The sequence below is a fragment of the Bos mutus genome, chromosome 21 (assembly GCF_027580195.1).
Source record: "Bos mutus isolate GX-2022 chromosome 21, NWIPB_WYAK_1.1, whole genome shotgun sequence".
NCBI lineage: Eukaryota > Metazoa > Chordata > Mammalia > Artiodactyla > Bovidae > Bos > Bos mutus.
In genome coordinates, this window is record NC_091637.1 from 66,779,005 (window position 1) to 66,806,962 (window position 27,958).

The 27,958-nt window shown below is 49.1% G+C and overlaps 1 protein-coding gene and 1 long non-coding RNA gene across 2 annotated transcripts; one reads left to right on the forward strand and one right to left on the reverse strand.

Moving 5' to 3' along the window:
- The first annotated feature begins 16,745 nt into the window (after positions 1–16,745).
- On the forward strand, positions 16,746–20,634 carry LOC138984340 (uncharacterized). Its single transcript, XR_011461582.1, has 2 exons — positions 16,746–17,473; positions 18,713–20,634. It is a non-coding gene; the product is annotated as an uncharacterized lncRNA (long non-coding RNA).
- A 3,804-nt stretch (positions 20,635–24,438) lies between these two features.
- LOC102270894 (ras-related protein Rap-2c) lies at positions 24,439–26,555 on the reverse strand. Its single transcript, XM_005904016.3, has one exon. It carries the CDS (start codon positions 25,681–25,683, stop codon positions 25,081–25,083), a length of 603 nt encoding a protein of 200 aa, XP_005904078.2. The 5' UTR covers positions 25,684–26,555; the 3' UTR covers positions 24,439–25,080.
- Between the last annotated feature and the right edge of the window lie 1,403 nt (positions 26,556–27,958).

The following is a 27,958-nucleotide window of genomic DNA, read 5'->3' on the forward strand; positions in this document are numbered from 1 at the left end:
TGGACAAGCCATCTTGTCTACCACGTGGTCAAGTACTTCCTTAAAAGAGGGGAAGGGGTCTCCGGCAGGCTCCGGCGGCACAGAGATCTGCCTGCTTTCCACCCAGCCCCCTCACACTCGTATGCCTCTTCCCCAGACCTCCTCATTACTAGTCTTCCAGTCTTGCCCCTTTCTTATATCAAACCAACAGCCAGCCCAGGAATCAGTATATCCTTACCGCAGACCTCGCCCTCTCCCCTCCAGCCCTGCTGGGAGAACTTCACCTCACCACTAACTGTCCCCTGGGGACAGTCCTGAGTACAATGATCTACCAAAGATGTGACGAACGCTAAAACCAGTAGGTGAAACTGCTGAGGAACAGAATCTTGGCCAGTGCGATGTTTGCGGGCTTCCCTGGTGGCAGCTCGTCCCCGCACGGATGGCTCCCTGGTCCCCGGGAGCCGAGCCTGGATGGCTGCCCACTCCCTGCCCTGGCAGGTGGCCGAGATAACCTGAGCGTCTTCCTCAACTTGAATAACCTTCAGACATTTCAAGGGGGCAGAGAAAGGGTGTACAATGACAAGACTTCCAGAGCAAATACTCTAAGGAAAGGGAGGTCACGGGTCTCTCTACAGGCCTGACCCTGTCATGCCTCCTTACCTCCAAGCGGATCAACCCGACTAACCTAGGGTACGCGTGCGCATGCGCAGACGTGTCCGACTCTGTTCGACCTCGTGGACTGTAGCTCGCCAGGCCCCTCTGCCCATGGAATCCTCCAGGCAAGAACACTGGAGCGGGTCACCATGCTCCACTGGAGCGGGTCTCCGGGGGATCTTCCCGACCCAGGGATCGAACCTGCGTCTCCTGCCCTGGAGGCAGGTTCTTTACCATCTGAGCCACCAGGGAAGCCCAGACAAACAGGATCGGCTTTGAAAGCAGCCCAGCAGGGAAGCATCATCTCTGAGAGCAAACTGCTTCCTGACCAAAGGGGCCGAGGCACCCTAACTGCAGAAAGAGGACTCTGGGGCGCAGCTTGAGAGTAGTGAGACTCTCAGGGGGAGGGGCAGGGGACATTTACAGATGGATAGACATGAGTGACCCACACGGAGTCACTCACCCGGGACTCAGTTCAGTGCCCGGCAAGGACACAGTCAACATTCACTGCTGGGAGGGCGGCTTGAAGCCTGTGACAGCAGCCTTCAGTAAGGAGGTGGAGACGCCGGGGCCTCCTTGGCAGAGGACTAAGTGAGGGGTGCTGAAGGCCCTGCGGGATGGGCTACAAGGTGAGGCTGGAGAGCTTCCACCAGACCCGGCGTCCTGGAGAAGGCTCCGCATCAGGCATTGAACTGGACGGGCTTCGGCACCCATTAGACGGCTGTCGTCTGCAGACCGCGCTTGGCAAGAGAGGCTGCCCTGGGTTCACCATCGGAGACAGGATGGACACGATTACTGAGATGAAGAGCAGGCCACGGCGGCAGTCAGGGCGCGGCGGGGCCCCTAGTGATGTCCAGGAGAGTGTCGTGCCCTCGATGAGGTAGCATTTTGGACAGTAACAGCTTTTGGAGCCGGCAAGCAGAAGGCTGATGGTAACTGGCTTGTCCGTGGAAAAATCATGGTTCCTCGCAAGCTCTGGATGTAGGACAGTTCTCAGGTCCGAAGGCAGCAGGTAGACGCATATCTGGGGCCCTTGACCAGGGGCCCTAGGGCTCCCTGCCCAGCGTCCTCCAAAGGGCTGGGGGAGGGGGCAGGTCCAGACTTTGAGGACGGGGCATCCAGAGCTTGTCCTGCTGCTCAGTTCTGGAGGAAATGCCACCACAACTCCAGCTCCAGGGGGCTCTGGAGCACGGGCCGCACAGGCTCCTGAGAGGGTGCGGGCCATTTCCCCGGTGCTGGACGCACACTTGCCCTGGGCCCGTCGTGACCAGAGCAGTAGGAGCCCCTAGGGCTTGTCAACTAAGAAACACACAGCTTGAAAGTTGCGAGTGAAGTTTTACCTGGGGCACAATGAGGACTGCAGCCTGGGAGCCAGCACCTCAGAGAGCTCTGAGAGACTGCTCCAAGGAGAAAGGGGGAAGGTCAGGATGCATGTGATTCTGCTGAAGGGGGATATGCACCACGGCGCACATATGTTCCCAGAAAGTCTCTACAGGTCTCGTGAAGCCTTGCGCGTCACACGGAACAGTGGTCACCATGGAGGACTTCAGTGCTTTTCCACATACGGGGAGATATAAGAACTGGGCTTGTAAAATCGGCTCCGGAAAATATCTAACTATGTGAAGACCTGTCCTGGCAGTTTCCCCCACCGCAGCAGAGGGTGCCACATTTCCGCTCTGCATCCTAAACTCCTTCAGTGGGTGTTGAAGGTCAGCAGGTTCAGCAGGGCATGACTTAATCCTTGGAGAGGCAGACAGTGGTGGTTTAGTTGCCAAGTTGCGTCCAACTCTTTGTGACCCCACGGACTGTAGCCCGCCAGGATCCTCTGTCCGTGGGGTTCTCCAGGCAAGAATACTGGAGTCGGTTCTTTACTTCCCCGGGGCATCTTCCTGACCCAGGGATCGAACCCGGCTCTGCTGCACTGCAGGTGGATTCTCTGCCCTCTGAACCACCTTGGCAAATGCCAGTTTGTAGTTGACAGGCTGGAGCTGTCAAGAGGGAGGTTTGAACATGCCCCTTTCCCTGCTCAAGGCAGAAAATGGACACCTTCCCAGATATCAAAGGGAATAGGTGTCATTTTAAAAGCTTCTTTAGAGGTGCCAACAGCACCCAGTGCTGGAGCTCTGTGTCACCCAGGCTGACTACTGCCTCAAGATCATGGGTCAGTCCTTGTGCCTTATTTATGCTGGGAAAACTGTATCTTGTTTACACACAGAATTCTGGTCACCGTGGTGCTGAGGGTAGCATCATAGTGTGTGTTTACTAGTTACTCAGAATTCCCTGGACCGCCAGGGAAGTCCCAGAAGCATGACTTTCATTACCAAATATTTGAGGATTGTTTTTGTCCAGAGATCTTCCTGTTATTGCTTATTAATTTAATTCCACTGTGGTTAGAAAACATACTTTGTGTGACTTAAGTATTTGTAGTACTTTAAAATTTTTTGACACTTGTTTTACGGCCCAGAATATGGTCTCTCTTGGCAAATGTTCTGTGTGCCTTTGCCAATAAGGTGTATTTTGCTGTTGTTGGTTATAATGTTCTATAAATGTCAAATTTGTTGATCGTGTTAGTCATGTCTTCTATTTCCTTCCTGAATTTCGGTGTCCTTGTATTGAAAGAGGGGTGCTGGGATGTCCTGCTGTAAGTGTGAATTCATCTCTTTCTCTCAGTAGCTCCATCAGTTTTGGCTTCATTATGCCATATTTTGCAGCTTGCTGGCAGGTATGTTCAGAATTGTCATGTTCTCTAATAGACTCCTTTGTCCTCTGTCTCTGATAATATTCTTTCCTCTGAAATCTATCCTGTCCGATGTCGTAGGAGTCACAGCGGTTTTCTTTTGATTTGATGTGGCTTATCTTTCTCCCTCCTATTATCTTTAAGCTGCTGTGCCTTTACATTTAAAGTGGGTTTCTTATAGGTAGCATACTATTGGGTCTTGTTTTTGAAACCAATTCCACAATTTCTACCTTTTATACAGGCGTGTAGACCATTGGGGGTTTTTTCAAAGAGTGTGTAGCTGCTTGACACTGCTGTCTCAATGTCTCCTGTACGGCAAAGTGAATCAGCCACAGACACACAACAATTCCCTCTGTTTTGGATTCCCTCCCCTTCTCGGTCATCAGTGAGCTGAATAGAGTTCCCTGTGCTTTACAGTAGGCTCTCATTGTTATCAACTTTTGGGGTTTTTTAATGTTTAAATTTTTTCATTAGTTATTTAATTTTGTTGGTGTTCGGTCACTAAGTCGTGTTCAACTCTTTGGGACCCCATGGACCGCAGCACACCAGGCTTCCCTGTTCTTCAGTATCTCCCAGAGCTTGCTCAAACTCATGTCCATGGAGTCAGTGCTGCCATCCAACCATGTCATCCTCTGGCGTCCCCTTCTGCTCCTGCTCCCACGTCCTGAGTGTTGTAAATAGTGCTGCAGTGAACACTGGGTGTGTGTATGGGGGGGCATATACCTTTGACAATTGAGTTTTATGTGACAACATCCTTATCCACTAATTCCTTCAGCTGTATTATTTATGGGTCTATCTTGATGGCTGTTTTTTCTCCTCCTTATGGTTCTATTTTCCTATTTCTTGCATGCCTGATACTTTCTGATGGGAAATCAGACCATATGAAGTTTATCTTTTGGTGCTGGATATTTCTGCATCCTGCAAATATTCTTGGTATTTGTTCTGTTTGCAGTTGAGTTACTTGGAAACAGTCTGATCCTTTTGGGATTTGCATTTAAGCTCTGTTAGGTGGGGTCCAGGGCTTCCCTGGTGGCTCAGATGATAAAGAATCCACCTGCAATGCAGGAGACACCGATTCGATCCTTGGGTCAGGAAGATCCCCTGGAGAAGGGAATGGCAACCTACTCCAGTATTCTTGCCTGGGAAATCCCATGGACAGAGGAGCCTGGCAGGCTACAGGCCAGGGGCCGCAAAGACTCGGACCCGACTGAATGACTAACATTTTCACTTTTCACAGGTGGGGTCCAAGAAGCATTTGGTCCGGGGTGATTTCCCTGCTCCTGAGCTGAGACATGCCTACTCTGGCTGATGGTACAAACGATTACTCCCCACCTTGTGTGAGCGCCAGCTGCTGCTGTTTCCAACCCTCTGGTGGTTCTTTCCCAGCCTCGGGTGCCTCACCGGCCCCCCACCCCCTGTCCTGACCCGGCCTGTGCTCACTGGTGCTCAGCCGACACTGCAGGGCGGCCCTGCAGGCCTCCAGAACTCTCTGTGTGTCTCTCTCCTCTTCAGCACTCGGCCCTGTGGGCTCCGCTCAGGAGACGCCCGGTCCCGTCCTTGCCTCTTGTCCTGGAAATACTCCAGCTGGCGCTGGTTCACACAGCAGAGGGCGCACCTCCCTCGTTTTCTGTTGTCCTTCACGGCGTGGTGCCCAGTGTCTTAAAAGCTGTTGTCTGCTAGCTTTGCTGAGGTTTTCGGTTGTTTAGGTCACAGCATAAACCTGGTCCTTGCTCTTCCATCTTAAATAAGATCAGATGTCCTCTTGCCTGTTTTTTTCTGAAAGAGTTCTTTACTGGTTTTACTGATTTTTACTTTTTGGCAGCTCTGGATCTTCGTTGCTGGGCGTGCTTTCTCTAGTTGGAGCACGCGGCGGCTCCTCTCCAGTTGCAGTGCTCAGGCTTCTCGTCGCAGTGACTTCTCTTGTTGCAGAGCAGGGACTCTAGGCACTCGGGCTTCAGTGGCTGTGGGATCAGTAGTGATGCTTGTGGATTCTAGAGAGTGGGCTCAGGAGTTGTGGTGCACGGGCTTAGTTGCTCCGAGGCGTGGATGATCTTCCCAGAACAAGGATGGAATCCGTGTGGCCCACATGGGCAGGTGAATTCTTAACTACTGCATCACCAGAGAAGCCAGCCTGTTTTTAAACAGAGTCTGGGAGCCTATCTTCTTCTTTTTTAAAAAAAATTCTAGTTCACTTACAACGTTGTGTTAATTTCTGCTGTACAGCAAAGTGATTCAGATACACACACACACACACACACACACACACACACACGTGTGTGTGTAGGAGAAAACTCTTGAGAGTCCCTTGGACAGTAAGGAGATCAATCCAGTCAATCCTAAAGGAAATCAGCCCTGAATATTCACTGGAAGGACTGATGCTAAAGCTGAGGCTCCAATATTTTGGCCACCCAGTTTCAGTCTGTCTGCCCTCTGATGCCCTCTCTCAGTGCCTACCGTCTTAAAACTGACCTTTTCCAGTCCTGTGGCCACTGCTGAGTTTTTGTACAAGGATTCCCTTTTCTCCACCCTTTTTTCTCTACCATCTGTTATTCGTAGACTTTTTAATGGTGGCCAATTTAACTGGCATGAGAAGCTATTTCACTGTAGTTTTGATTTGCTTTTCTCTAATAACTAGCAATGTTGAACATCTGTATGTCTTCTTTAGGGAAATGTTTATTTCATTCTGCCCATTTTTCAATTGAGTTGTCTGGCTTCTGTCATTGTTGAGTTGTATGAGCTGTTTATGTATTTTGGAAACTAAGCCCTTGCTGGTTGTGTCATTTTCAAAAATTTTCTCCCAGTCTGTAGATTGCCTTTTTGTTTTGTTTATGGTTTCCTTTGCTGTGCAAAAGCTTGCAATTTCTTAGGTTCCATTTGTTTATTTTTGCTTTTCTTTCTATTGGCTTCAAGACTGACCTAAGAAAACATTTTACAATTTATGTCAGAGAATGTTTTGCCTATGTTGTTTTCTAGGACTGTTATGGTGTCTTGTCTCATGTTTAAGTCTTTAAGCCATTTTGAGTTTATTTTTTTGTATAATATGAGGGAGTATTCTAACTTCATTGGTTTATATGCAACTGTCCAACTTTCCCAGAACCACTTGCTAAAGGGACAGTCTTTCTCCATCGTATATTTTTGCCTCCTTAGCTGAAGATCAATTGATCAGAGGTGTCTGGATTTATTTCTGGCCTCTATATTCTCTTCCATTTATCCTCATGTCTGTTTTTGTACCAATACCATGCCATTTTGATTACTGTAGCTTTGCAGTATCGTCTGAAGTCTGGAAGAGTTATGCCTCCTACTTTGTTCTTTCTCATCAGGATTGCTTTGGCAATTCTGGGTCTTTTATGATTCCATATAAATTGTAGGATTATTTGTTCTAGTTCTGTAAAAAATGTCATGGGTAACTTCATAAGAATCACAATAAATCTATAGATTGTTTTGGGTAGCATGGCCATTTTAACTATATTAATTCTTCCAATCCAAGAGCATGGGATATCTTTCCATTCTTTGAATCATCTTCAGTTTCCTTTATTAATATTTTAGAGTTCTCAGCATATAAGTCTTTCACCTCCTTGGTCAGGTTTATTCCTAAGCTTTTTGTCTTTGGTGCAATTTTTAAAGGTGTTGGGAACCTATCTTTTAAAATTTGAATGGATTCTGTTCAACTCTTAACTGGCAGAAATTACTGATGACTTCTGCTTCAAAAGGAAGATGAGACAGTGAAAAGTTTTCTTTCTAACTAACCAGTTGTTCAAGTTTTGAGAGCTAAACAAACAAACAAACAAACAAAAAAAAAAAACAGACACTAAGAGGTGGAACTCTGCAGTTCACCAGCAACTGAATTCCTCCACTTGGCAACGGCACAGGTGTGTGGCCACTGCCTGGAGATTTGCGAAGACAGCTTTACCTAAAGTCAGGCCCTCTCCTTTCCCCCTCGGTGCCAGGAGTATGGGGGACCTGAAGAAATGACTCAGTGCTTTTGTGTTCACCCTCAGTCCCTGGAAACACCCCGGGGCTGCTCGTTGCTGCGGGGGCCCAGTGCTGGGCTGTGCTCCAGAACCCCAGGGGCTCCTCCAGGACCCAGAACTAGGCCCAGGCAGCCACTGAATCAGAACAGCCTGCAGGTGAGGCTGGGCCGATTTGCACCCTGGCCCTGCCCACGGGGATTCTGATGACTCACGTGGCCTAGGAGGATAAGTCCCTGATGCCAGGTCACAAAACAGGCCTCCTCACAGGCTGCTCCCTTGGACCTGCCTCCTGCACTGCTGTGAGCTTCTCCAGCTACAGCTTTGTCCAAAGACCTTGTTGACTCATGAGTTCCCAAGGCCTGAAACCTGGGCTCCTGGCTTGCTGGGGAATTGTTGGGGAGGGTCCCCAGGTCTCATCCAGCTGGGGTTGTGCTAGTGCAACCAGCGGACAAGTCTTTAAGTGCATTTGTGCAACTCTGCAGACGCACAAGCAGTGGAGCGTGGACAGTGGAGCTGCTGGCGTTTGCAGAGAGAAAGGGCACGTTTGGGGCTGGGGGGCTCGGTTACCATGCATAGGGGGACTCCCCCCACCCCCAGGCTCCTCTGCCAAAGGGCCCCCATCCAGACACAGCATACAGGCACCACTGCAAGACCTGTGCCACATGCCATCCCAGAAGCCAGGGATGTTGGGGTCCCTAAGAAGTTTCCTGAGGGAAACATTAAGAACTTTTGGATGAACTATAACAAAAGTCCTTTAATCCTTAATCGGGATCCTAGCGAAGAGAAAAGTCCATTGGCCAAAAATGAAAGACTCTGACAACCAGCGTGCTGGGTAGCACTGATGCCACGGCCCTGGGGCTGCTCGTTTGTCCGGGGCACCAAGAGCTTTCCATTGCAACAGCCACGAGAGATGGGAGAGCAGGCCGGGACCTGGGCGAGGTTAGCACTGAGACTCCAAGACCAGGAAGGACTGGACTCTCGGTGGGAGGGTGGGCTGAGGCGGGGAACTCCATCTAAGGGTGACATGGAAGACATTTGTCCTGGCCCGAGCTCTGAATACTTAGAAAGTCTCTGTAACTTGGACCCGGGGCCAGCCTTCAAGTCAGCTCGCAATTCAAGGTGAAGCCACGTGCCTTGTCACAGAAGCTCAAGCTGAGGATCCAGCAGAGTTGTGAGCAGTCCCGACATGGATTTCTGGGGTCCTGATTACAGGAGGAGCTGACTTTATAAAAACGTTTCCAGCTGGACATTTAAGATTTCGATATATCTTACATATGTATCGTGCTTCCGCTTACTAATAAAATCTTACTTTAACATCTGTAGGGTCTAGCTTTCCTTACAAACTGTCCCATCCTTGGATGCTATTAAGGACTGAAGCACAGGTTGTTCAGCTGAAGACCCTGTTTCCTCTGGGATAGCCTCCAGCACGTGAGACCCGGCAGCAGGAATTGCTAAGTCAGCTTGGGGCTGACAACAGGGAGAAAAACGCCAGCCACCACCAACAGCTGGGGCGTCTCCTCTTTTAAAAGCTCCCATCACCCCCACCTTGCTTCGTGGGAACATCTGGTCCAGATCCTAAAAGTCAACTCAGAACTGTTATTAATCAAATCACTGGAAAACAAGCGTTCAGTCAGCCTTGGTCTACCTGTTGAGTTCTTTTTTTTTAATTAACAAAATCGTTTTTAATTGAAGTATGGTTCATTTACAAAGTTGTGTTAGTTTCCGGTATACAGCAGTGATTCAGATATGTAGATATTTAGATGTGTATATTTAGTATATATTTAGATTCGTTTCCATTATAGGTTATTGCAAAATGTTGAATATAGTTCCCTGAGCTATATGGTAGGACCTTGTTGTTGATCTATTTTATACATACAATAGTGTGTATCTGCTAATCTTAAGCTCCTAATTTATCCCTCCCTTCCACCTTTCCCCTTTGGTAACCATAAGTTTGTTTTCTATGTGTGTGGGTCTATTTATGTTTTGTAAATAAGTTCATTTGTATCACTTTTTTTTTTTAGATTCCAAAGAAGATATGAGATATATATATATATATATCACACATATCACATCTTCTTTGAGGAATTAGTCCTTGGAATGCTCATGGACTCCGGGTAAAAACACAACGGTTATTTTAAACTGCTAAAAAGGCAAAATATTGGAAACCACTTAGATGCGGAATTCATAAAATGACTAAACAACTATTACATTCTCAAGTAGAGTGAAATAAGTTTAAAATGATGCTATAGAAAATATTTCTCCAACTCTGGGGAGGACCAGGTAACCTAAGAGAACACAGCCATGGGCTACAGCTCCATGTTACCAGCGATCCAGGCAATTCCGAGGCACCGGACCTTTGAGACCACTCCCGAAGCCGGCCAGGGGTCTGGGAGAGAGCGTGGAAGCTCATGTCTTTCCCCCATATCTTTGTTGCTATTGTTCAGTCGCTAAGTCGTGCCCAACTCTTTGTGACCTCATGGTCTGCAGCACGCCAGGCTTCCCTGTCCTTCACCATCTCCCAGAGTTTGCTCAAACTCATGTCCATTGACTCCATGATGCCATCCAACCATCTCATCCTCTGTGGTCCCCTTCTCCTCCTGCCTTCATCTTTCCCAACATCAGGGTCTTTTCCAATGAGTCAGCTCCTCACATCAGGTAGCCATAGTATTGGGGCTTCAGCTTCATCATCAGTCCTTCCAATGTATATTCAGGACTGATTTCCTTTAGGATCTCCTTGCAGTCCAACAGACGCTCAAGAGTCTTCTCCAACATCACAGATCAAAAGCATCAATTCTTCAGTGCTCAGCCTTCTTTATGGTCCAACTCTTACATGCATACATGACCACTGGAAAAACCATAGCTTTGACTAGACAGACCTTTGTAAGGTCTCTGCTTTTTAAAATGCTGTCTACGTTTGTCATAGCTTTTCTTCTAAGGAGCAAGTGTCTTTTAATTTCATGACTGCAGTCACCATCTGCAGTGATTCAGCCCTTGGAGAGCCTTTCATTTTCCTGTTCCACTTGAGGCTGTGTCTTCTCTAGGCCCGCTGCTTCGCTGCCATCTTGGGGTTTCTCTTCATTCTTTATGGGAATTCTTTCTGTGCCTCTCCTCTGTTGAATGGGAATTCCGGGACCCCATGTCTTATGTTAGGAGGAAAAGGGGACGACAGAGGATGAGATGGCTGGATGGCATCACTGACTCGATGGACGTGGGTTTGGGTGAATTCTGGGAGTTGGTGATGGACAGGGAGGCCTGGCGTGCTGCAATTCATGGGGTCGCAAAGAGTCGGACACGACTGAGCAACTGAACTGAACTGAACTGAACTGAATGTCTTATGTTCTGGTGGCTTCCCTGGAAAGAGTCCATCAGAGAGAAATTTTCTGGAGAACTAAACTATCTGAAGATGCCTTTTCTTCCTTTGTATTTGAATGGCAGTTTACCTGCCTATTGAATTCTAGGTTAAAAGTCATTTTCCCGCAGAACTTTGAAGGCCTGACTCAGATGTCTGCTGGCTCTTGTTACAAGGGGAGGCCTGAGACCGTTGTGATCCCCACGCCTTGGTGAGATTTGTTCATCCCTAGTGTTCCTTGGGGGTCTTTCTGAGGGGGTGGGCCACTTAGGTCCTTCAGCTCTCCAAAACTTTCCTGTATTATTTCTTTATGAGCTCTGATTTCTTCATTCTAGCCTTTTTGATTGCCTGTTATTCACATGTTGAGATCCAACATGTTTTCTGGAGTTTTCTGTTAATTTCCTTTCTCCTACTTTTTTCTAGCTGTTGACCTTTTATCCTTCTTTTTCTGGGAGAGAGCTTCGACTTTATCTTCTAGTCCTTACATTGCAGTTTTATTTCTGCCATCATCATATCTTTCATTTCTAAGTGTTTTTGTCCCTAGTATTCCTTTTTTATAACATCTTGTTTTTGTTTCATGAAGGCAATCATTTTAAAAACCATTTCTCTTTGTTGTTGTTCAGTCACTAAGTGGTGTCCAACTCTTTGCAACCCCATGGACTGCAGCATGCCAGCTTCCCTGTCCTTCACTGTCTCCCAGAGTTTGCTCAGACTCATGTCCACTGAGTCAGTGATGCCATCCAAACTTCTCATCTTCTATTGCCCCCTTATCCTCTTCTCAATCTTTCCTAGCATCAGGGTATTTTCCAAAGAGTCAACTGGAAAAGGTGGCCAAAGTATTGGAGCTTGCATCAGGTGGCCAAAGTATTTGGAGCTTCAGCTTCAGCATCAGTCCTTCCAGAGAATATTCAGGGTTGATTTCCTGTAGGATCGATTGACTGGTTTGATCTCCTTGCTGTCGAAGGGACTCTCAAGAGTCTTCTCCAGCACCACAGTTCAGAAGCAGCAATTCTTCAGCACTCAGCTTTCTTTATTGTCCAACTCTCACATCCATACGTGACTACTGGAAAAACATAGCTGTGACTAGATGGACCTTTGTCGGGAAAGTGATGTCTCTGCTTTTTAATGTACTGTCTAGGTTTGTCATAGCTTTTCTTACAAGGAGCAAGCGTCTTCATTTCATGGCTGTAGTTACAGTCTGCAGTGATTTTGGAGCCCAAGAAAACAAAGTCTGCCACTGTTTCCATTATCTATTTGCTATGAAGTGATAGGACCGGATGCTGTGATCTTAGTTTTTTGAATGTTGAGTTTTAAGCCAGCTTTTTCACTCTCCTCTTTCACCCGAATCAAGAGGCTCTTCAGTTCCTTTTCACTTTCTGCAGTTGGGGTGGTGTCATCTGCACATGCTGTTGTCTATTAGGTTGAAATAATGAGGTCATCCAGACTCATTCCTTCACCAACTTCTCTGAGTCTCGCCTCATCTGTTTTGTTCATCATTCTTTTTAAATCTTCATTCCGGGTCCAGTTTCTTTTTCCTGAAGTGCATGCTTCAATCACAGTCTGTTACTAACACTTTCAATTTTTGTTTCTCTGAAAATATTTTCATTTTATTCTCATTTTTGAATGGTAGTTTAACAGAGTATAGAATTCCATGAGCCCTTCATGCCTTGGAAGGCCAGTGGACCTTGGCAAGCACAGTGGGCGATAGCGGAGGCCTCAGCAGGGGAGTTGAGGGGCTGACTGCAGGGCACACACTGGTCTGCCAGGGGCACTGCTGAGGCCTGGAGGTCACAGCAGAGAGCGAGGCCCAGGTGGACCAGTTGTGTGCTCAGATCCTGCCAGAGGCGGAGACTAGCCTGTACTGGAAGCTGCGGTGAGATCCTGTGTCACCACTTGAATGACCCCAGATGGAGGCCTTGGTACTGGCTGGGTACAGTACTGGCCTGTGCCAATGCCCTGGGCTCCAAGGTCATGGGCAGAGAACAGGGTGCTCATTTGTTCCCACCAGTGTGAAATCTGGTCCCTATCAATCGGCCCGTTAGCTTTCTAAGATTTTCACAATGGCCCAAACTCAAGGGATAGTGTTTAAAAATATAAATGATTTTCTTAATCACATTCTATATTTGTAATGAGTAAATTTTTGAGCTCAGAATCACCAGATTAATGCCTTTAACCTAGTGGCTCAGATGGTAAAGACTCTACCTGCAATACCGGAGACCCGGGTTTGATCCCTGGGTTGGGAAGATCCCCTGGAGAAGAGAATGACAACCTGCTCCAGTATTCTTGCCTGGAGAATCCCATGGACAGAGAAGCCTGGCGGGCTACTGTCCATGGTGTTGCAGAGAGCTGGACACGACTGAGTGACTAACACAGAAAGTAAAAAGGGACACTGATTGAGCCTCCAACTAGTGGTTGCTTCTCTGAAATTTCCTCCCTGTCCGGCATACTCATGCTTTCACACTTTGCTTCCTGGTGGGGGAGGCACAGTAGGACACGGCTGCAGAGATGAGATAATATGCAGATCATGCTCTGAGAGTTGTTTTCACTGAAGTTCCACATATTTGAAAGCTTGTTTGCAGCCCTGAACTGCAGCTGTGGCCCTTTCTGTATCTCTCCAAATATAGTTAGGATCTCCGTAGGAATGTCTGGAGAAGGCTCCTGCGTTGCTTGGGTATTAATTGTGTACCCAGACCCAAGAACTGAGCTCTGTCTGCCAGTTTTGTAATTTTTAGTCTCAGGAGACACCTGCATCAGTAAACTGAGCACAAATAAAGTATTTTACATTTGTCTGAATGAATTTTATTTTAAGGCTGTGTTAACAAATTGTTAGCACGTTTACTTTTTAACTTCTCTCCCAAGAATTCTGCGCAGAGGAAGGGCAAAATCTATGTACTGAGAAACTGCTAGGGAAATTTAAATGGAGGTGAGTCTCGTTTAGGCTTCAGAAGCAGGACAGGAACTCCCCTCGTGGTCCGGTGGCTAAGACTCTGCGCTCCCAATGCCTGGGAGGTTGCCAGATTGCCTGGGTTCAATCCCTGGTCAGGGAACCAGACCCCACATGCTGCAACTAAGACTCGGTAAAGCAAAATAAATTAAAAAATAAGAATAAACAAATAAATATATTAAAAAAAAAGATGTAGGGAAGCAGGCCTCTGACCCACTTCAGACCTTGCCTGGACCCTGCCCGGACTACATGTCTGCCTGCAAGCACACCACTTGTTACCAGCAAGTCAAGCGGCACTTTAGATAAGAAAGGAAGTGGGTCTTGGAGTCTCTTAAGTTCCTGAGGGCCTGGCCAGCCCCCAGGGTCTAAGAGGTCCTATGACTCACTAGGGAAAACAAACAGCATGGTACAAGTTAAAGAAAAAAACCAGAGCTGCATTTTTGTCCTGCAAACTGATGATGATATCCATCTGTGGCCTGAGAATATAAGCAGGAGCCCCCAAAATGGCGACTGGAAGTTGCTCCTGTGGGGTGGACATGCCACTCAGGATCCTTTTCCAGTTGGGACTACAGATTGCTGTTCAGGAGGGACTTCCCAGTGCTGTGAAGTCTGGATGTAGGTTGTCGGCCCAGTTTGGCAACGTAGATGCTGTTACTTCTACTGTTTCTATTTCTTTTCCTTTAATGGCTGTATATTGAGATTCAATCAAATATCTTCCGTAAAAAATGTGGTTTCTTTTGTTATCGAACCCTTCAAACCCAAAATGAAGTAATAACTTTTGGCAAAACATAAACAAAACCAAAATTTTCAAAGATATTTTAAAAGGTATTAGCTGATCCCTCTATTCAATCTGAGCTCTTGAATATCTTAAAAGTAGCATCAGCTCTGGAACAGAAAACCTATCAAACTTCAGTCCTTTTTTAGATCCTGGTTTTTCATAGTGGTATATGGGGAACTCTTTTCTCAAAGTTTTTACCTTTTGCAGTTTTAGGGAGGATTTCTTTTTAGCTTGTTTTAAAAAGTTGCCTTTTGTGCTAATTTGTGGCTTCTCTACTTCATCAGCTGTAGGGACCACAGGCTTCCAAATAAAATAGATCAGATCAGATCAGTTGCTCAGTCATGTCCGACTCTTTGCAACCCCATGAATCACAGCACGCCAGGCCTCCCTGTCCATCACCAACTCCTGGAGTTCACTCAGACTCACGTCCATCGAGTCAATGATGCCATCCAGCCATCTCATCCTCTGTCGTCCCCTTCTCCTCCTGCCCCCAATCCCTCCCAGCATCAGTCTTTTCCAATGAGTCAACTCTTCGCATGAGGTGGCCAAAGTACTGGAGCTTCAGCTTTAGCATCATTCCTTCCAAAGAAATCCCAGGGCTGATCTCCTTCAGAATGGACTGGTTGGATCTCCTTGCAGTCCAAGGGACTCTCAAGAGTCTTCTCCAACACCACAGTTCAAAAGCATCGATTCTTCGGTGCTCAGCCTTCTTCACAGTCCAACTGTCACATCCATACATGACCACTGGAAAAACCATAGCCTTGACTAGACAAACCTTTGTTGGCAAAGTAATGTCTCTGCTTTTGAATATGCTATCTAGGTTGGTCATAAATTTTCTTCCAAGGAGTAAGCGTCTTTTAATTTCATGGCTGCAGTCACCATCTGCAGTGATTTTGGAGCCCAGAAAAATAAAGTCTGACACTGTTTCCACTGTTTCCCCATCTATTTGCCATGAAGTGATGGGATCGGATGCCATGATCTTCGTTTTCTGAATGTTGAGCTTTAAGCCAACTTTTTCACTCTCCTCTTTCACTTTCATCAACAGGCTTTTTAGTTCCTCTTCACTTTCTGCCATAAGGGTGGTGTCATCTGCATATCTGAGGTTATTGATATTTCTCCCGGCAATCTTGATTCCAGCTTGTGTTTCTTCCAGCCCAGAGTTTCTCATGATGTACTCTGCATATAAGTTAAATAAGCAGGGTGACAATATACAGCCTTGACGTACTCCTTTTCCTATTTGGAACCAGTCTGTTGTTCCCCACACAAATCTCACAACAGTAGTTTGATCTGTAACAATTATATAACTTTGTTAAGAACATTTCTATTTAAAGTGATCATGGCTTTATTCTTTTTAAATATATTTATTTACTTATTTGGCTGCACCCCTCTTAGGTTCAGGGGCTCTTTAGTTGCAGCATGTGGGATCTAGTACCCCGCCCAGGAGCGGAATCCAGGTTTCCAGCATTGGGAGCAGCTGAGTCTTAGCCACTGGACCACCAGGGAAGTCCCTCACGTAAGTAAGATGATGGTTTTTATCTCACTGCCTGCCTCAAAAACAGGACAGAAGAACTCCGTTCTCAACCCCAAGCAGGGAGGGCTCTGAGGTTCCTTGGTGTCCTCTGCCTCGCTGAGGTTGGACTCTGTTTTGAAGCCTTGGAAACCAAAAGGCTCACTGCCCTCCTCCCACGTGAGTGTGTGGGCCTCCGTCCCCACTTCCCGGCGGCGTCACCTTACACCTAGAGTAAGCACGTCCTCCAGCGGACACACCCCTCCGTCCAAGTCAACCGAGACGCACCGAAGTCGCTGCCCTTAGATGCTGCCACCCACGTGCATCTTCGTCCCAGAGCTGTCCCCTCCGCCGCCGCAGCACAAACGCCCGGCGGGGATCAGTGTCCAGGGGCCCCTAGTGACCCGCGGGCCCTCTGCCTCCCGGCCCACGGCCGCCGGGTCTTCCTGCGTCCCGGCCTCCCAGCACAGCAGACCACGATCCAGGAACAGGCACCAAGTTTCCAAATAAGTGGATTTTGCTCAGCCCCTCCCGGTCCGGCGTAGGCGGGTCAGCGGAAGGGCGGAAGGCGTGGCCACCCGGGCGGGGCGGGGTTACCAACGGGAAGTGGTCACCCCGAAAGGAGGCGTGGTTATTGATGGGGCGTGGTCAAACCGGAGGGAGCCGTGGCTGCTGATAGGGCGTGGTCACCCAGCGGGAGGCGTGGTTGTTGGTGGGCGTGGTCGTCCAGGAGGGAGGCGTGGTCAGCCCTCAGCGCCGCGGGGCCCGCCTCCGCCCGCAGGAATGCGCCGCCCCGCCCGCCCCGCCCCCGGCCGCCAACCCTTGCTCCAGGTCTCGCAGTCCGGCTCCGTGGCGTCCTCCCCCGCGGTCTGCGGCAGTCCCTGGAATGCAGGCGGGCCTCACTAACCAGCCGAGTGTGACTTCACAACGCGCACGTGTAACAGGACCTCGGGGAGGCCGCGCTCTGGTGTCCGCGCCCCAGGAAGCCCGACCTCCTGGGTTGAAGTTCCAGGAAGGCGCCAGAAGCCCGTCCGGGAGGCCGGGAGTTCACTCACCCAGGCCGGGGATGGGATCTGAAGGGATCGCCCCCCACCCCCCGCCATGGGCTTCCTCAGCGCGCCAGTGCCGTCCCTCCCCGAGATGCCCTCCGACGACTCGGGGGCCTTTATGCCTTTGGGGCTGAGCATCTGCTCGCATCTCACCAGAGGCCATCTGACAAGGAGCCCCCACACTGCCCGCCCGGCCCCCCACCCCCGATAGATCAGGGCGGGCCCCCCTTTCCCAGGGAGCCCCAGGAACCCTCTGAACCCTAGAGACCCAGACCACAGGGTGGTTCCGGATCCTCCCTGCGCCAGTCAGTAGTGGGGACCCTGTGGAGCTGAACACAAAAGTATGGTTTTCTTTGAGAGAGGGAAAAAAGAGAAATCTGGAAGTGGGCCGCACACAGCTGCTTGAGGCCACGTTGGGGGAGTCGCTGCGGCTGCCTGTCTCCACTTCCTCCCTCCCAGGTCTGCTTGGAAATTGGAGTCAGCCAACTGCCTGATCATCCAGGAGGTTTGGAGGGGGAAAGGGGGCGGAGGCCATGTCCTTGCTGCTCTCTGCTCTTTTCTGCTGACAAGCAAGATGGAGAAGGGGTGAACAGGTTCTGATGCCTCCTCCCAGCTGCCTGAGTGCTGGCAGGCAGGGACGGCAGTGACAGCAGCTGCAGGAGCATCTATTTTGGCTGCCACAGCCTAGGATGGCGGCTCTGGATGTTTGGCAGACTCCTGACTCTGGAGGCAGAGCCAGAGGGTGGAACCTCACCCCCACCTCTGGAAGTCGTTCTCAGAGGCCCAGTCCAGAGCCTTGTGTCTAGTGTCAGCCTTGCTTAGATTATCTGCAGTGGTTCTGCTCCCTGCACCCTGATGGCCACATGTTTGGCTGCCACAAATGATGTGGCCTTATCGGCACTGGTGCGGGTGGTGTGGTGATGGGTGGTGTGGCTGCCCTCCAGCTAAAGACCACAGGAGCACACCTATCACCGAACAAGTTGGCCTTACTCTGGGCACTCCCCTGGCAGACCAGAGGTTAGAACTCCTCACTTCCCCTTCAGGGTCAATCCCTGGTCTGGGAACTAATAATAAGATCCGACATGCTGTGAGGCACAACCAAAAAAGAAAAGTTGACTTTTCTCTGCAGTTACAATAAGGGGAACACACACCCAGGAGCCATGAAGTTTCTCAGTTGGTTATGGCCTTGCACGAGGCGATTTTGTTGTTGTTGTTCAGTCGCTCAGTCATGTCAGGCTCTTTGCAACCCCATGGACTGCAGCACACCAGGCTTCCCTGTCCTTCTCTATCTCCCGGAGTTTGCTCAAACTCATGTCCATTGAGTCAATGTGAATGAGTGTGAATCCACTGAGTGATGTCATCCAACCATCTCATCCTCTGTCATCCCCTTATCCTGTCTTCAATCTTTCCCAGCATCAGGGTGTTTTCCAATGAGTCCATTCTTCACATCAGGTGGCCAAAGTGTTGGAGCTTCAGCTTCAGCACAGAGCTGGTTATGGGCTTGTATGAGGTGGTTTTGGTGAAGGTTGAATCGGAAGCAGGGCTTTGCTCTGGATTAGATGCTGTGGGGAAGTGGGGGAAATTACATGCTTGAATATCGTAACAACTCATCTCTGAGGAGGGAAGCCTGCACTTGGTAAAGAAGCATTCATCACTCATAGTAGCTAAGAGTGGAGAGTGTTTGATCATTTTTTGTGGATTTGAAAGCATTCACACTTTTGTCTGTGTTTGGACCTGATTACAGAGCGCTCTTGTTTTTGTCTTGATCCACACCGATCACGTCCTGTGAACTTGTTTCTGCTCAGCGGGAGGCCACCGCGGTGTCACTGCGAGGGCAGGCCGGCACGCAGGCAGGCAGTGTGCATCTCTGTGGGCTGGGAGGCTGGTGACCCTGTGCTACGACCGCCGGACGTTTGGTGAACTCGTGTTCCTCGGTGCCTTTGAAGGTAGACCACGTGCCTCAGGAGTCTGTCAACATCTGCTCGTAGGCTGTCTCTCTTACCTCCTCCGCCTGCCCGGTCTCCCACCCACAGTCCAGACCTGTGGCCTCACGGGGAGGGCCTTATGACTAGTTGATTGAGGAGGAAAAACCTCGCTCCTGCTTTACGGATGGTCCAGAAGTGGATGGCTGCAGCCCTACAGTCCCACCTAGAGGTGGCCCTAAAGGAGAGCGATGAAAGAGAAGTCTCCCTGTGGTCTTCACTTCAAGCATTCAAGTGCTGGGTTGCTGACCACTTTGCCTGGACTGCAAGGTGGTGAGAAGTATGGCTCTACATTTGATTAATGGGCAGTTGCTACTGGGTTGGGCTGGGCCATCAGAGAGTTGGAAAAAGCAAGACTGGAAGACTGGTAATGGGGTGACCTGGGGAAGAGACAGGAGGCTGGACCTCCTTCAGCTGTGAAGGGACTTTACCACATTGAATACCCACCCTCAGGCACCTCTGCAGAGGAGGATCTCAAGAATCAGCTGGGCAAGACAGTCCGTCCTGTGCCATTCAGCCACTTTAGCCATGCCCCCAGGTGCTTGTCCAGTGGGCCCATGCTCGAAACAACCAAGGCTGCAGGGATGGAGGCTACGAATGGGCCCCGCATCACGGACTTTGCCTCAAAACATCTGACCCGGCTTCATCACCATCGAGGATCTAACCTGCCCGCAGCAGAGACCAACACTGAGCCCCTATTATGGTGTCATCTTCCAAGGGAACACTAGTCACTTGGTGAAAAGTCAGTGACATTAGATTTCTTCCCCTGGGGAAGGAGCAGCTGCTTGCCGTCCCTGGGGCGGACGTTTATTCTGGATATGGCTTTGCCTTCCTGCCTCTGATGCTTCTGCCAGCACCACCATCGCAGATTTGCAGGATGCCTTGTAGACCTTCCTGGTACCCAGCAGACTATTTCTGTGACCAAAAGATTGATTTTACAGCAGAAGAAACGAAGTAATAGGCGATGCCCATGGAAGGCAATGGCCCTGTTTCTATGTGCTCACCGGAAGTAGCTGCCTGATGGGAAGGCGAGGTGGCCTCTGAAGACAAGGCAGCGCCAGCTGGGAGGCTGCACTCGGAGAGGACGGGGCTCCATCTTATGGCTTCTGACATGATCTTTAATCAGGGGCTAATATTTGGTGCTGTATTCCCCACAGTCAGAATACAGGAGTTTGGGAGCTGAGGGGTGGTGGAGGAACTCTAACCGTTGTACCCAGAGACCGAGTGGGTTCTTTGAGATGCCTCTTGGTATTTCCATTCCAATAGTAAAAGGTTATCACAAAGCGGTATCAACCAAAAAGTGGCAGAAACCTACCCAGGACTCGTATCCTTTGGGAATGTATGCCTGGGTCTTTCTACTGGGTCAAGAACTCTAATCAGCCGAGGTCCGGGCTGAGAGGAAAGAAAACATGGAGTGGATAGGGAACAGAGGATAAAACTCATACTCAAAGTTGCTGGGAGAGTAGATCTTTAATGTTCTTATCACAACAACAACACAAATGATAATCATGGGAGGTGAAGGATGTGTATTCTAACCGAACTGTGTTAATCATTTTGTACTGATAACATACATGTGTATCAAACCGTCACTCTGTGCACCGTTAATGTGTACACAGCGTGACAGTGTACATTACACAGTGTTCTGTGTCAGATATATCTCAGTAAAACTGGGGGAGAAAATCAACTATGTTGTCAATGAAATACTAGCAAAGAGAATTTAACAACACATAAAAAGGAGGAATTTATTCCTGGAATGCATGAGGGGTTCAACACACAAAAATTAATCCATGTGGGACTTCCCTGGTGGTCTAGTGGTTAAGACTCTGCCCTTCTAACATAGGGGGTGTGGGTTCATTCCTGGTTGGGGAACTAAGATCCCATATGCCCAGGGGAACAAAGACCCAGTGTAGACAAAATTTAAAAACAAAAAAATCAATGTATATACCATATTTAATTGATGCCCAAAAAATAATTTGACAAAATTCAAACCCTTTCACGAAAAAAACACTCAACAAACTAGAAATAGAAGGAAATTACCTAAATGTAATAGAAACTGAATATATAAAAGCCTGCAGTGAACATTATACTCAGAGATGAAAGGCTGAAAACTCTTCCTCTAAGATCAGGAGCAGGAACAGGGCAGAGATGTCTGCTTGCACCACTTCTATTCAACATTGTACCGGAATCTTAGCCAGAGTAATTAGGGCAAGTAAAACAAATAAAAGGCACCCAAATTGGAAAGGAAGAGGTTGAAGTATCTCTGCTCACATGATCTTATGTGGAGAAACCGGTAAAGATTCCACGAAAGAGAAACAACTCAAAACTGTTCAGTTCAGTTCAGTTCAATTGCTCAGTTGTGTCCGACTCTTTGCGGTGGTAAATTCAACAAAGCAGCAAGATACAAAGTCAACAGACAGAAATCAGTTGCATTTCTATACACTAACAATGAACAATCCAAAAAGGAAATTAAGTAAACAATTCCGTTTACAATACCATCAGAAAGAGTAAAGTACTAGAAATAAACTTAACCAAAGAGGTGGAGAGACTTGTACAATGAAGATGACAATCCATTGCTAAAAAATTAAAAGACACAAATAAATGGATTCCATGTTTATGACTGGAAGACCTCATCTCATTAACATATCAATACTACACAAAGCAACCCATAGATTCAATGCAATCCCTATAAAAATTCCAATGAGATCTTTTCAGAAATAGAAAAACTTATTGTAAAATTCATATGGCGTGCCAAGGGATCCCAAACAGCCAAAGCAACCTGGAAAAAGAATAAAGCTGGAAGACATACTTCCTGGTTTCAAAACTGCTACAATACTTTAGTAACCAGAACAGTACAGTACCCGCATAGAAGACAAAATATAGGCCAAAGGTATAGAATAGTCCTAAACCTATGTTTTCATATGTCCAAACTTGGAAACTTTGAATTTGGCAGTGATTTATTTGAAACGATGCCAAAGGCACAGACAACAAAAGAAAAGCTGGACAATTGGATTTCATGAAAAAATTTGAATTTTGTGCACCAAAATACATTATCAACAGAGCAAAAGGGCAACCCACAGAATGGGAAATAATATTTGCAAATCACATACCTGATACAAAATTAACTTCCAGAATATATAGAGACCTCCTAAAATTTAACAATGGAAAAATAACCTGATTCAAAAATGGGCAAAGAGGGACTTCCCTGGTAGTCTAGTGGCTAAGACTCCAGACTCCCAATGCAGGGGGCAAGGGTTTGATCCCTGGTTGGGAACTCAGATCCCGAATGCTACATGGCATGGCTGAAATATATATTAAAAAAAAAATCTCCGAAAGAATTCTCAGCATCACCAGTTCCCTGGTGGTCCAGTGGTTAGGACTTGGCGCTTTCACTGCTGAGGGCCCAAGTTTGATCCCTGGTTAGGGAAGTGAGATCCTGCAAAAAAACAAAAAACAAAAAAACTTACATCACCCACAATCTGAATAACACAAACTGAAACCATAACACATTGCCAAGAAAAAGATCTGTCCATGCCGAGTGGTGGGGCACTTGGAGACTCGGAAGCACTCACCCTGCTTGTGGGTGACTGTTCCATCCTCTTTGGAAACCAGCTTCGCATTCCCCAGTTATACCAGGCGCCGGGCACACAGTCTACAACCCTGTCTTATGTGAAGGGCTGGAGATCTGAGCACCCCTTCCCAGCTGGCAAGTCAGGCTGCCACAGTTTCACTGCCCCTCACCCGGGCACAGTGCTTCCAGTACCACGGCACCCTGACGAGGGGTCCTGTCAGCCACTTGCTAACTCACCAAGGCCAGAGGGATGCAGGCAACTTGTAAGGAACGTAAATAAATTAGAAACTAGAAATGCGGGAAGAGAAAGAAAATCAGGGTGTGGGTCTTTAATTGTGTGTGCGCGCGTGCATATATACCCAGAAAGCTGCTTCATGCATAGTCCTGTGGTCACAGGAGCTCATCACATGGGCCCAGTCATTCGTGTTGACTGGTCATGACCGGTCAGTTAGGAACGCCCCTGGCCTCCAAGCCGGACACCTGGATCTGAGTGGTAGTCTGAGACGAGTCTAGTAATTTAAAGAAAGAAATGGCTGTATGTGAATTTTTTCCCTGAATCAGGCCTGATATCCAGAGGGCCTGAGATCCAGGGACACAAAACCTCCCCAGAGCCACAGCATAAGCAAGTGGAGTAAGGCAGGGCGAAGGGGTCACCCACTTCCAGTCCTGGGGACCCAGCTCTCAGGGCTGGGAGGGGACTGCTGTTCACCTTCCCACTCCCACGGCTCCCCCAGCCACCCCGGGCTTTCTCTGTGCAGCCCACATCTGGTCAGGGAAGGGTCTTGGGTTTTTACCTCCGCTTCAGCAGGAGGAGGGGGCAGTGTGGGAACAAGATGAGGCCAGGAGAGGCTTCCTGACTGCCCACCCCTCCCCCCTCCCTGTGTCTGAACCATCCCCTTGGAGGAATGATGATTCCGGAAGGGGGTGTGAGGTAACACTGCCAGGAGCAGTGACCCCAGGAGAGAGGGTCAGAGGAGAGCCGTAGGCTAGCTGGGTTTCAAGGCTCGAAAGGAAGCAGCCAGCCACCCCATCCCCAACGTCCAGGGGAAAGAGAAAGCAGTAAGAGACAGGGGAGGTCCCAGCCTAGCCCCCTCCTTGGGGTAAACTAGTTCTCAGGCACTGTGAGGTTCTAAAATATTTTTGTGTGTGTTAAAATCCATTCTTCTAGTCAAACATGATATGTAAATATAACACCCAGAGCCTAGTATAACCGCCACTCTATAACTTTCCTTTAATGGAATTATTTTAGATCTCAGGCAGAGCTTTGTTGTTATATTTTTTTCTTAGAAAGATGTTCAAATGGCTATGGGCTTCCCTGGTGGCTCAACTGGTAAAGAATCCGCCTGCAATGTGGGAGACCTGGGCTCAATCCCTAAGTTGGGAAGATCCCCTGGAGAAGGGAACAGTTAGCCACTCCAGTATCCTGGCCAGGAGAACTCCATGGACTATATAGCCCATGGGATCGCAAAGAGTCGGACTCAACTGAGAGACTTTCACTTCAAATGGCTAAGCTAGTTCCTAAATTTTAAAAATTGGTTGCAGTGGGGGAGGTAAAATTGCTAACTTGTGCAAATAAACACAAGCAACTCATATCAAAGACTAATTTTTTAAATTAAGCCAGTGCAAGAAAGATGTCTACTATCATTACGTGAAAACTATACAAAAAGATTCATGTTTTGTTTCTATTTCAGTACTGGTGTTAAACTAGGCAGGTATTCAGACAACATATCTGACTCTGGCAAGAGACAAGTAAAAAAAAAACGTGCAATCGAAAGCACTTCTGCAGAAACAAAGATGCGGGGCCATTTTCACTCTAGTAACTAACTTGTCCTGGAAAATAACTGAAAAGCAAAGATATGGTGTACAGAAACCTTAGGAACTGGAGCTTAAGTTTTAGAAAGACAAATATCAAAAACTATGGACTTCTAAAGTCATTTTATTTTCACTTAATCGACAGATCGACAGAGGCAGAAATCGACTAGATGTCAATTACAAAACTGAAGGCAGATCTGAGCTGTCTCTGCCCGAGTACACAGTTGATCTCTCCCCTCCCAGAGTATACAGTATCCCTTTCAAACCATGGCTATGTATGTCATAACTATATTTAGAAGTACGCAGAGAGGAAAATACTACTGCAATTCAAGGCTGTAAATGAAAGGGAAACACATCAGAGCCTCATGGAATGGAAAGCTGAAACGTCAGTTCGTGTTCCTCAATCAATATCAAACGTCAGATGACACTGGAAGGTGTTAATTATGACAAAAAAAAAAAAAAATCCTGTAACAAATTCCACTGAAGAAAAGGGTAGGCTTTCTTCATACAGGAGGTAAAAAATTGATTTTTGGTTTCTCCTCCCAGCACTGTCAGAAGTAAACACAGTTGCAAAGTTCTCAACAAATATTTAAGAAGCTCTGTGGACAGTCTGAGGCACGGATTTGAGTCAATATATAGAAGTAACCACTTGTTTACAGCGGAATAACTTTCTTTAAAAACGCAGAGGAGCAAAGGGAGCTTCAGAAATCACGAAAAGCGACGAATACAGGCAAGAGGAACCGCCGCGCGTCAGCCGATGAATCTTTCGGACGGCCACGTCTCCTGCGCGTTGGTGGGGACCGCCGGAACCACTTCCTCGGGCGGGGCCAGGGCCTCCATCTCGCGCACCACCTGCGTGAACACCTGGTCCACCATCAGTTTGCTCTTGGCCGTGACCTCCAGGAACGGGCACCGCCACTCGCGGGCCAGCGCGCGGCCCTGCGCCGTCAGCACCTGGCGCTGGGCGTCCAGGTCGGCCTTGGTGCCCACGAGCACCAGCGGCACGGCCTTGGGCCCCCGCAGCCGGCCCATGCGCTCGCGCAGCGGCCGCACCGCCTCGAACGAGGCCTCGCTGCACACGCTGTAGAGCACCACGAAGCCGTCGCTGTTCTTGATGTACAGGTCCTTGAGAGTGACCAGGTGCTCGGCGCCCACCGTGTCCACGATCTCCAGAAGGGCGGGCGCCGCGTTCACCTCGATCACCTTGCTGAAGAGCTCCTCCACCGACGGCTCGCACTGCTCGGGGAAGCTGCCGCAGGCGAACTGCGTGGCGAGCGCCGTCTTACCCACCGCCACGCTGCCCAGCAGCACCACCCGGTAGCCCTTGGCCGGTCGCAGTCCCAGGCCCGCCATGGCCGAAGAGCGCGGCTGGCGGGACGCGCGGCGGCAGGAATGGCGCGCGGAGGCGGGGGCCTGGCGGGGGCCGCGCGGGGCGGGGGGCGGGGAGGGAGGGGCGAGGGGAGGGGCGGGACCCGGGGGCCGGGGCGCGGGCTCCGGGCCGGGGCGCAGGCTCCAGCCCGGGCACGGGTAAGCTAACCCCTCTGCGCCCAAGCCCGCCCTGCCCGGCCCGGCTCTGCCCCCTGCGGCTCAGAGGCCACCCTCCCCAGACCCTGGGCCCCGCGCGCGCCTCCGCCGGCCCCAGTTCCCTCGCCCCGCGCAGCGTCTGCCCCGCCCCCGGCCCGAGCGGCCCGGCGCCGGCCTCGCCCACCGGCCGCGCCGCCCTGGCCTCTGCCTCGGCTCGGTCCGAGCTGCCCGGCCCCGCTCCGCCTTCCCCAGGACCCCGCGGGCGGGCCGGCGGGGACCCCGCCCTCAGCCCCGGCTCCCTGCCCTCCCTCCGAGGAGAACCCCTTCCGTCCCGGAGCAGATGGTAACCGGATACCTTCCACGTCAACCGGGAAATAGCCGCATTTCTTCACATTTCAGATCCAGTCTCGTGGCCCGAAGCCAGACTGGCCTCACTCAAGGTCAGGCCTGGGGAGCCGTGCCGCCGCGGCCCCTCTCCAGGCCTGGGGACCCCAGGGAAGAGGTAGCGTGTGAAGGAGCTTCAGGCCGAGGGTCCCTCGTCACTCCCTCCTGGCACCTATTCCATGGCCTGGGCCCCTCATGCCCCTCCCTGCCTTCCCTCGGGCCCTGCCAGCCCCCTCATGTCACTGAGCGGAGTCCAGAGTCCAACTTTTATAAAGTCCAGAACTCTATAAAACGTTGATCACATTTCACTCCCCTACTTAAACCCTCCTGGCTTTCTGTTGCGCCCTCCTAACCTTAGAGTAGAGATCACGTAACTCCATCCCAACCCAGACAATGGAAGCGTGTACCCATTCATCCAGCAGCAGGCAGCCAGGGAAAGCCCTGGGCATCCGCGCTTTGGGGTCATCTAAAGGGGCTCCCCAAGTCTGACTCCCCTGCCCCAGTCATTTTCGAGCTTCTACATCGGCCACACAACCGTCTTGCTGTTCCTTGATGTCAGAGGAGAAAGGCTGTGCGGGGATAGAGGGGAAGGGCACGCAGTCCTGGGATTGCACACCTGAGTAAGCCCCGCCCACTGTCCGCTGCAGGCACTCACAGATGCCCGAGGGCTTCAGGAGACCTGCAGGCCTGGGCTGGAAGTGGAGATGAGATAGCCCTCCCCTAGGCTTGGGGTACCGATGAATCTCCCTCGTTCCAGTGCAGCCTGAGGGGCAGCACCCCAAGACCGACGGAGCTGAGGTTTTCTGCCTCCCTGGCAGCACAGACTCAAAGTTTAAGTGACAGTAAGACATCCTGCACTTAACTGTCTGTGGTCAGTGACAGAATGTGCTTTTCTATAAATAGCACAGAACATCTTCAGTGTATAATATGAAACATATACTTATTACAACAGACAACTTGGTTTCTAAACAGATATTGCAAGACTTATTCTCTGACTGCAGGATAACAAAACTAAAAAAATGTTTAAAAGATAAGCTGTAAATATTCTCTGGAGAAATGCAAGTTCCACACAGGTTTCAACAACTCCCCTTGGATAACTTTTGAGGGAACTTAGGCAACTCAGGGTCAAAACAAGTCACAAAACACAGGAGGAAAACTTCACTCTGAGTGCCAGCCGATGGAAACACCAGACAATAAAATCACATCCAGAAACCTGCGGATATTAGTATTATTAGACATACAAAATAATTATGTTATATGTGTTTAAAGATTTAAAAGAAAAGCTTAAAAATATGAGCAAGGAATAAGAGACTATAAACTATGGTCAAATAATTTGAAAGAAATTCTACCCTTACCCCGCCCCCCCCCCAAAAAAAAAGTACCTTTGGCCACCTGATGCAAAGACCTGACTCATTAGAAAAGGCCCTGATGCTGGGAAAGATTGAAGGCAAAAGGAGAAAAGGGCGGCAGAGGATGAGATGGCTAGATAGCATCGCCAGTTCAATGGACTTGAATCTGAGCAAACTCCAGGAGATGGTGAAGGACAGAGAAGCCTGCTGTGCTGCAGTCCATGGGGTCCCGAAGAGTTGGATGTAAGTTAACGACCAAACAACAACAAACCTTCTAGAAATGGAAAATATAATAATTTATTATTTTACTTAACACAAAACACCCATTGATAGGTTACATAGAAGTTTAAACATGGTTGAAGAGAGAAATA

Excerpts from the sequence above, each read along its gene's own strand:
- LOC102270894 (XM_005904016.3), bottom strand. The coding sequence starts at position 25,683 with ATGGCGGGCCTGGGACTGCGACCGGCCAAGGGCTACCGGGTGGTGCTG.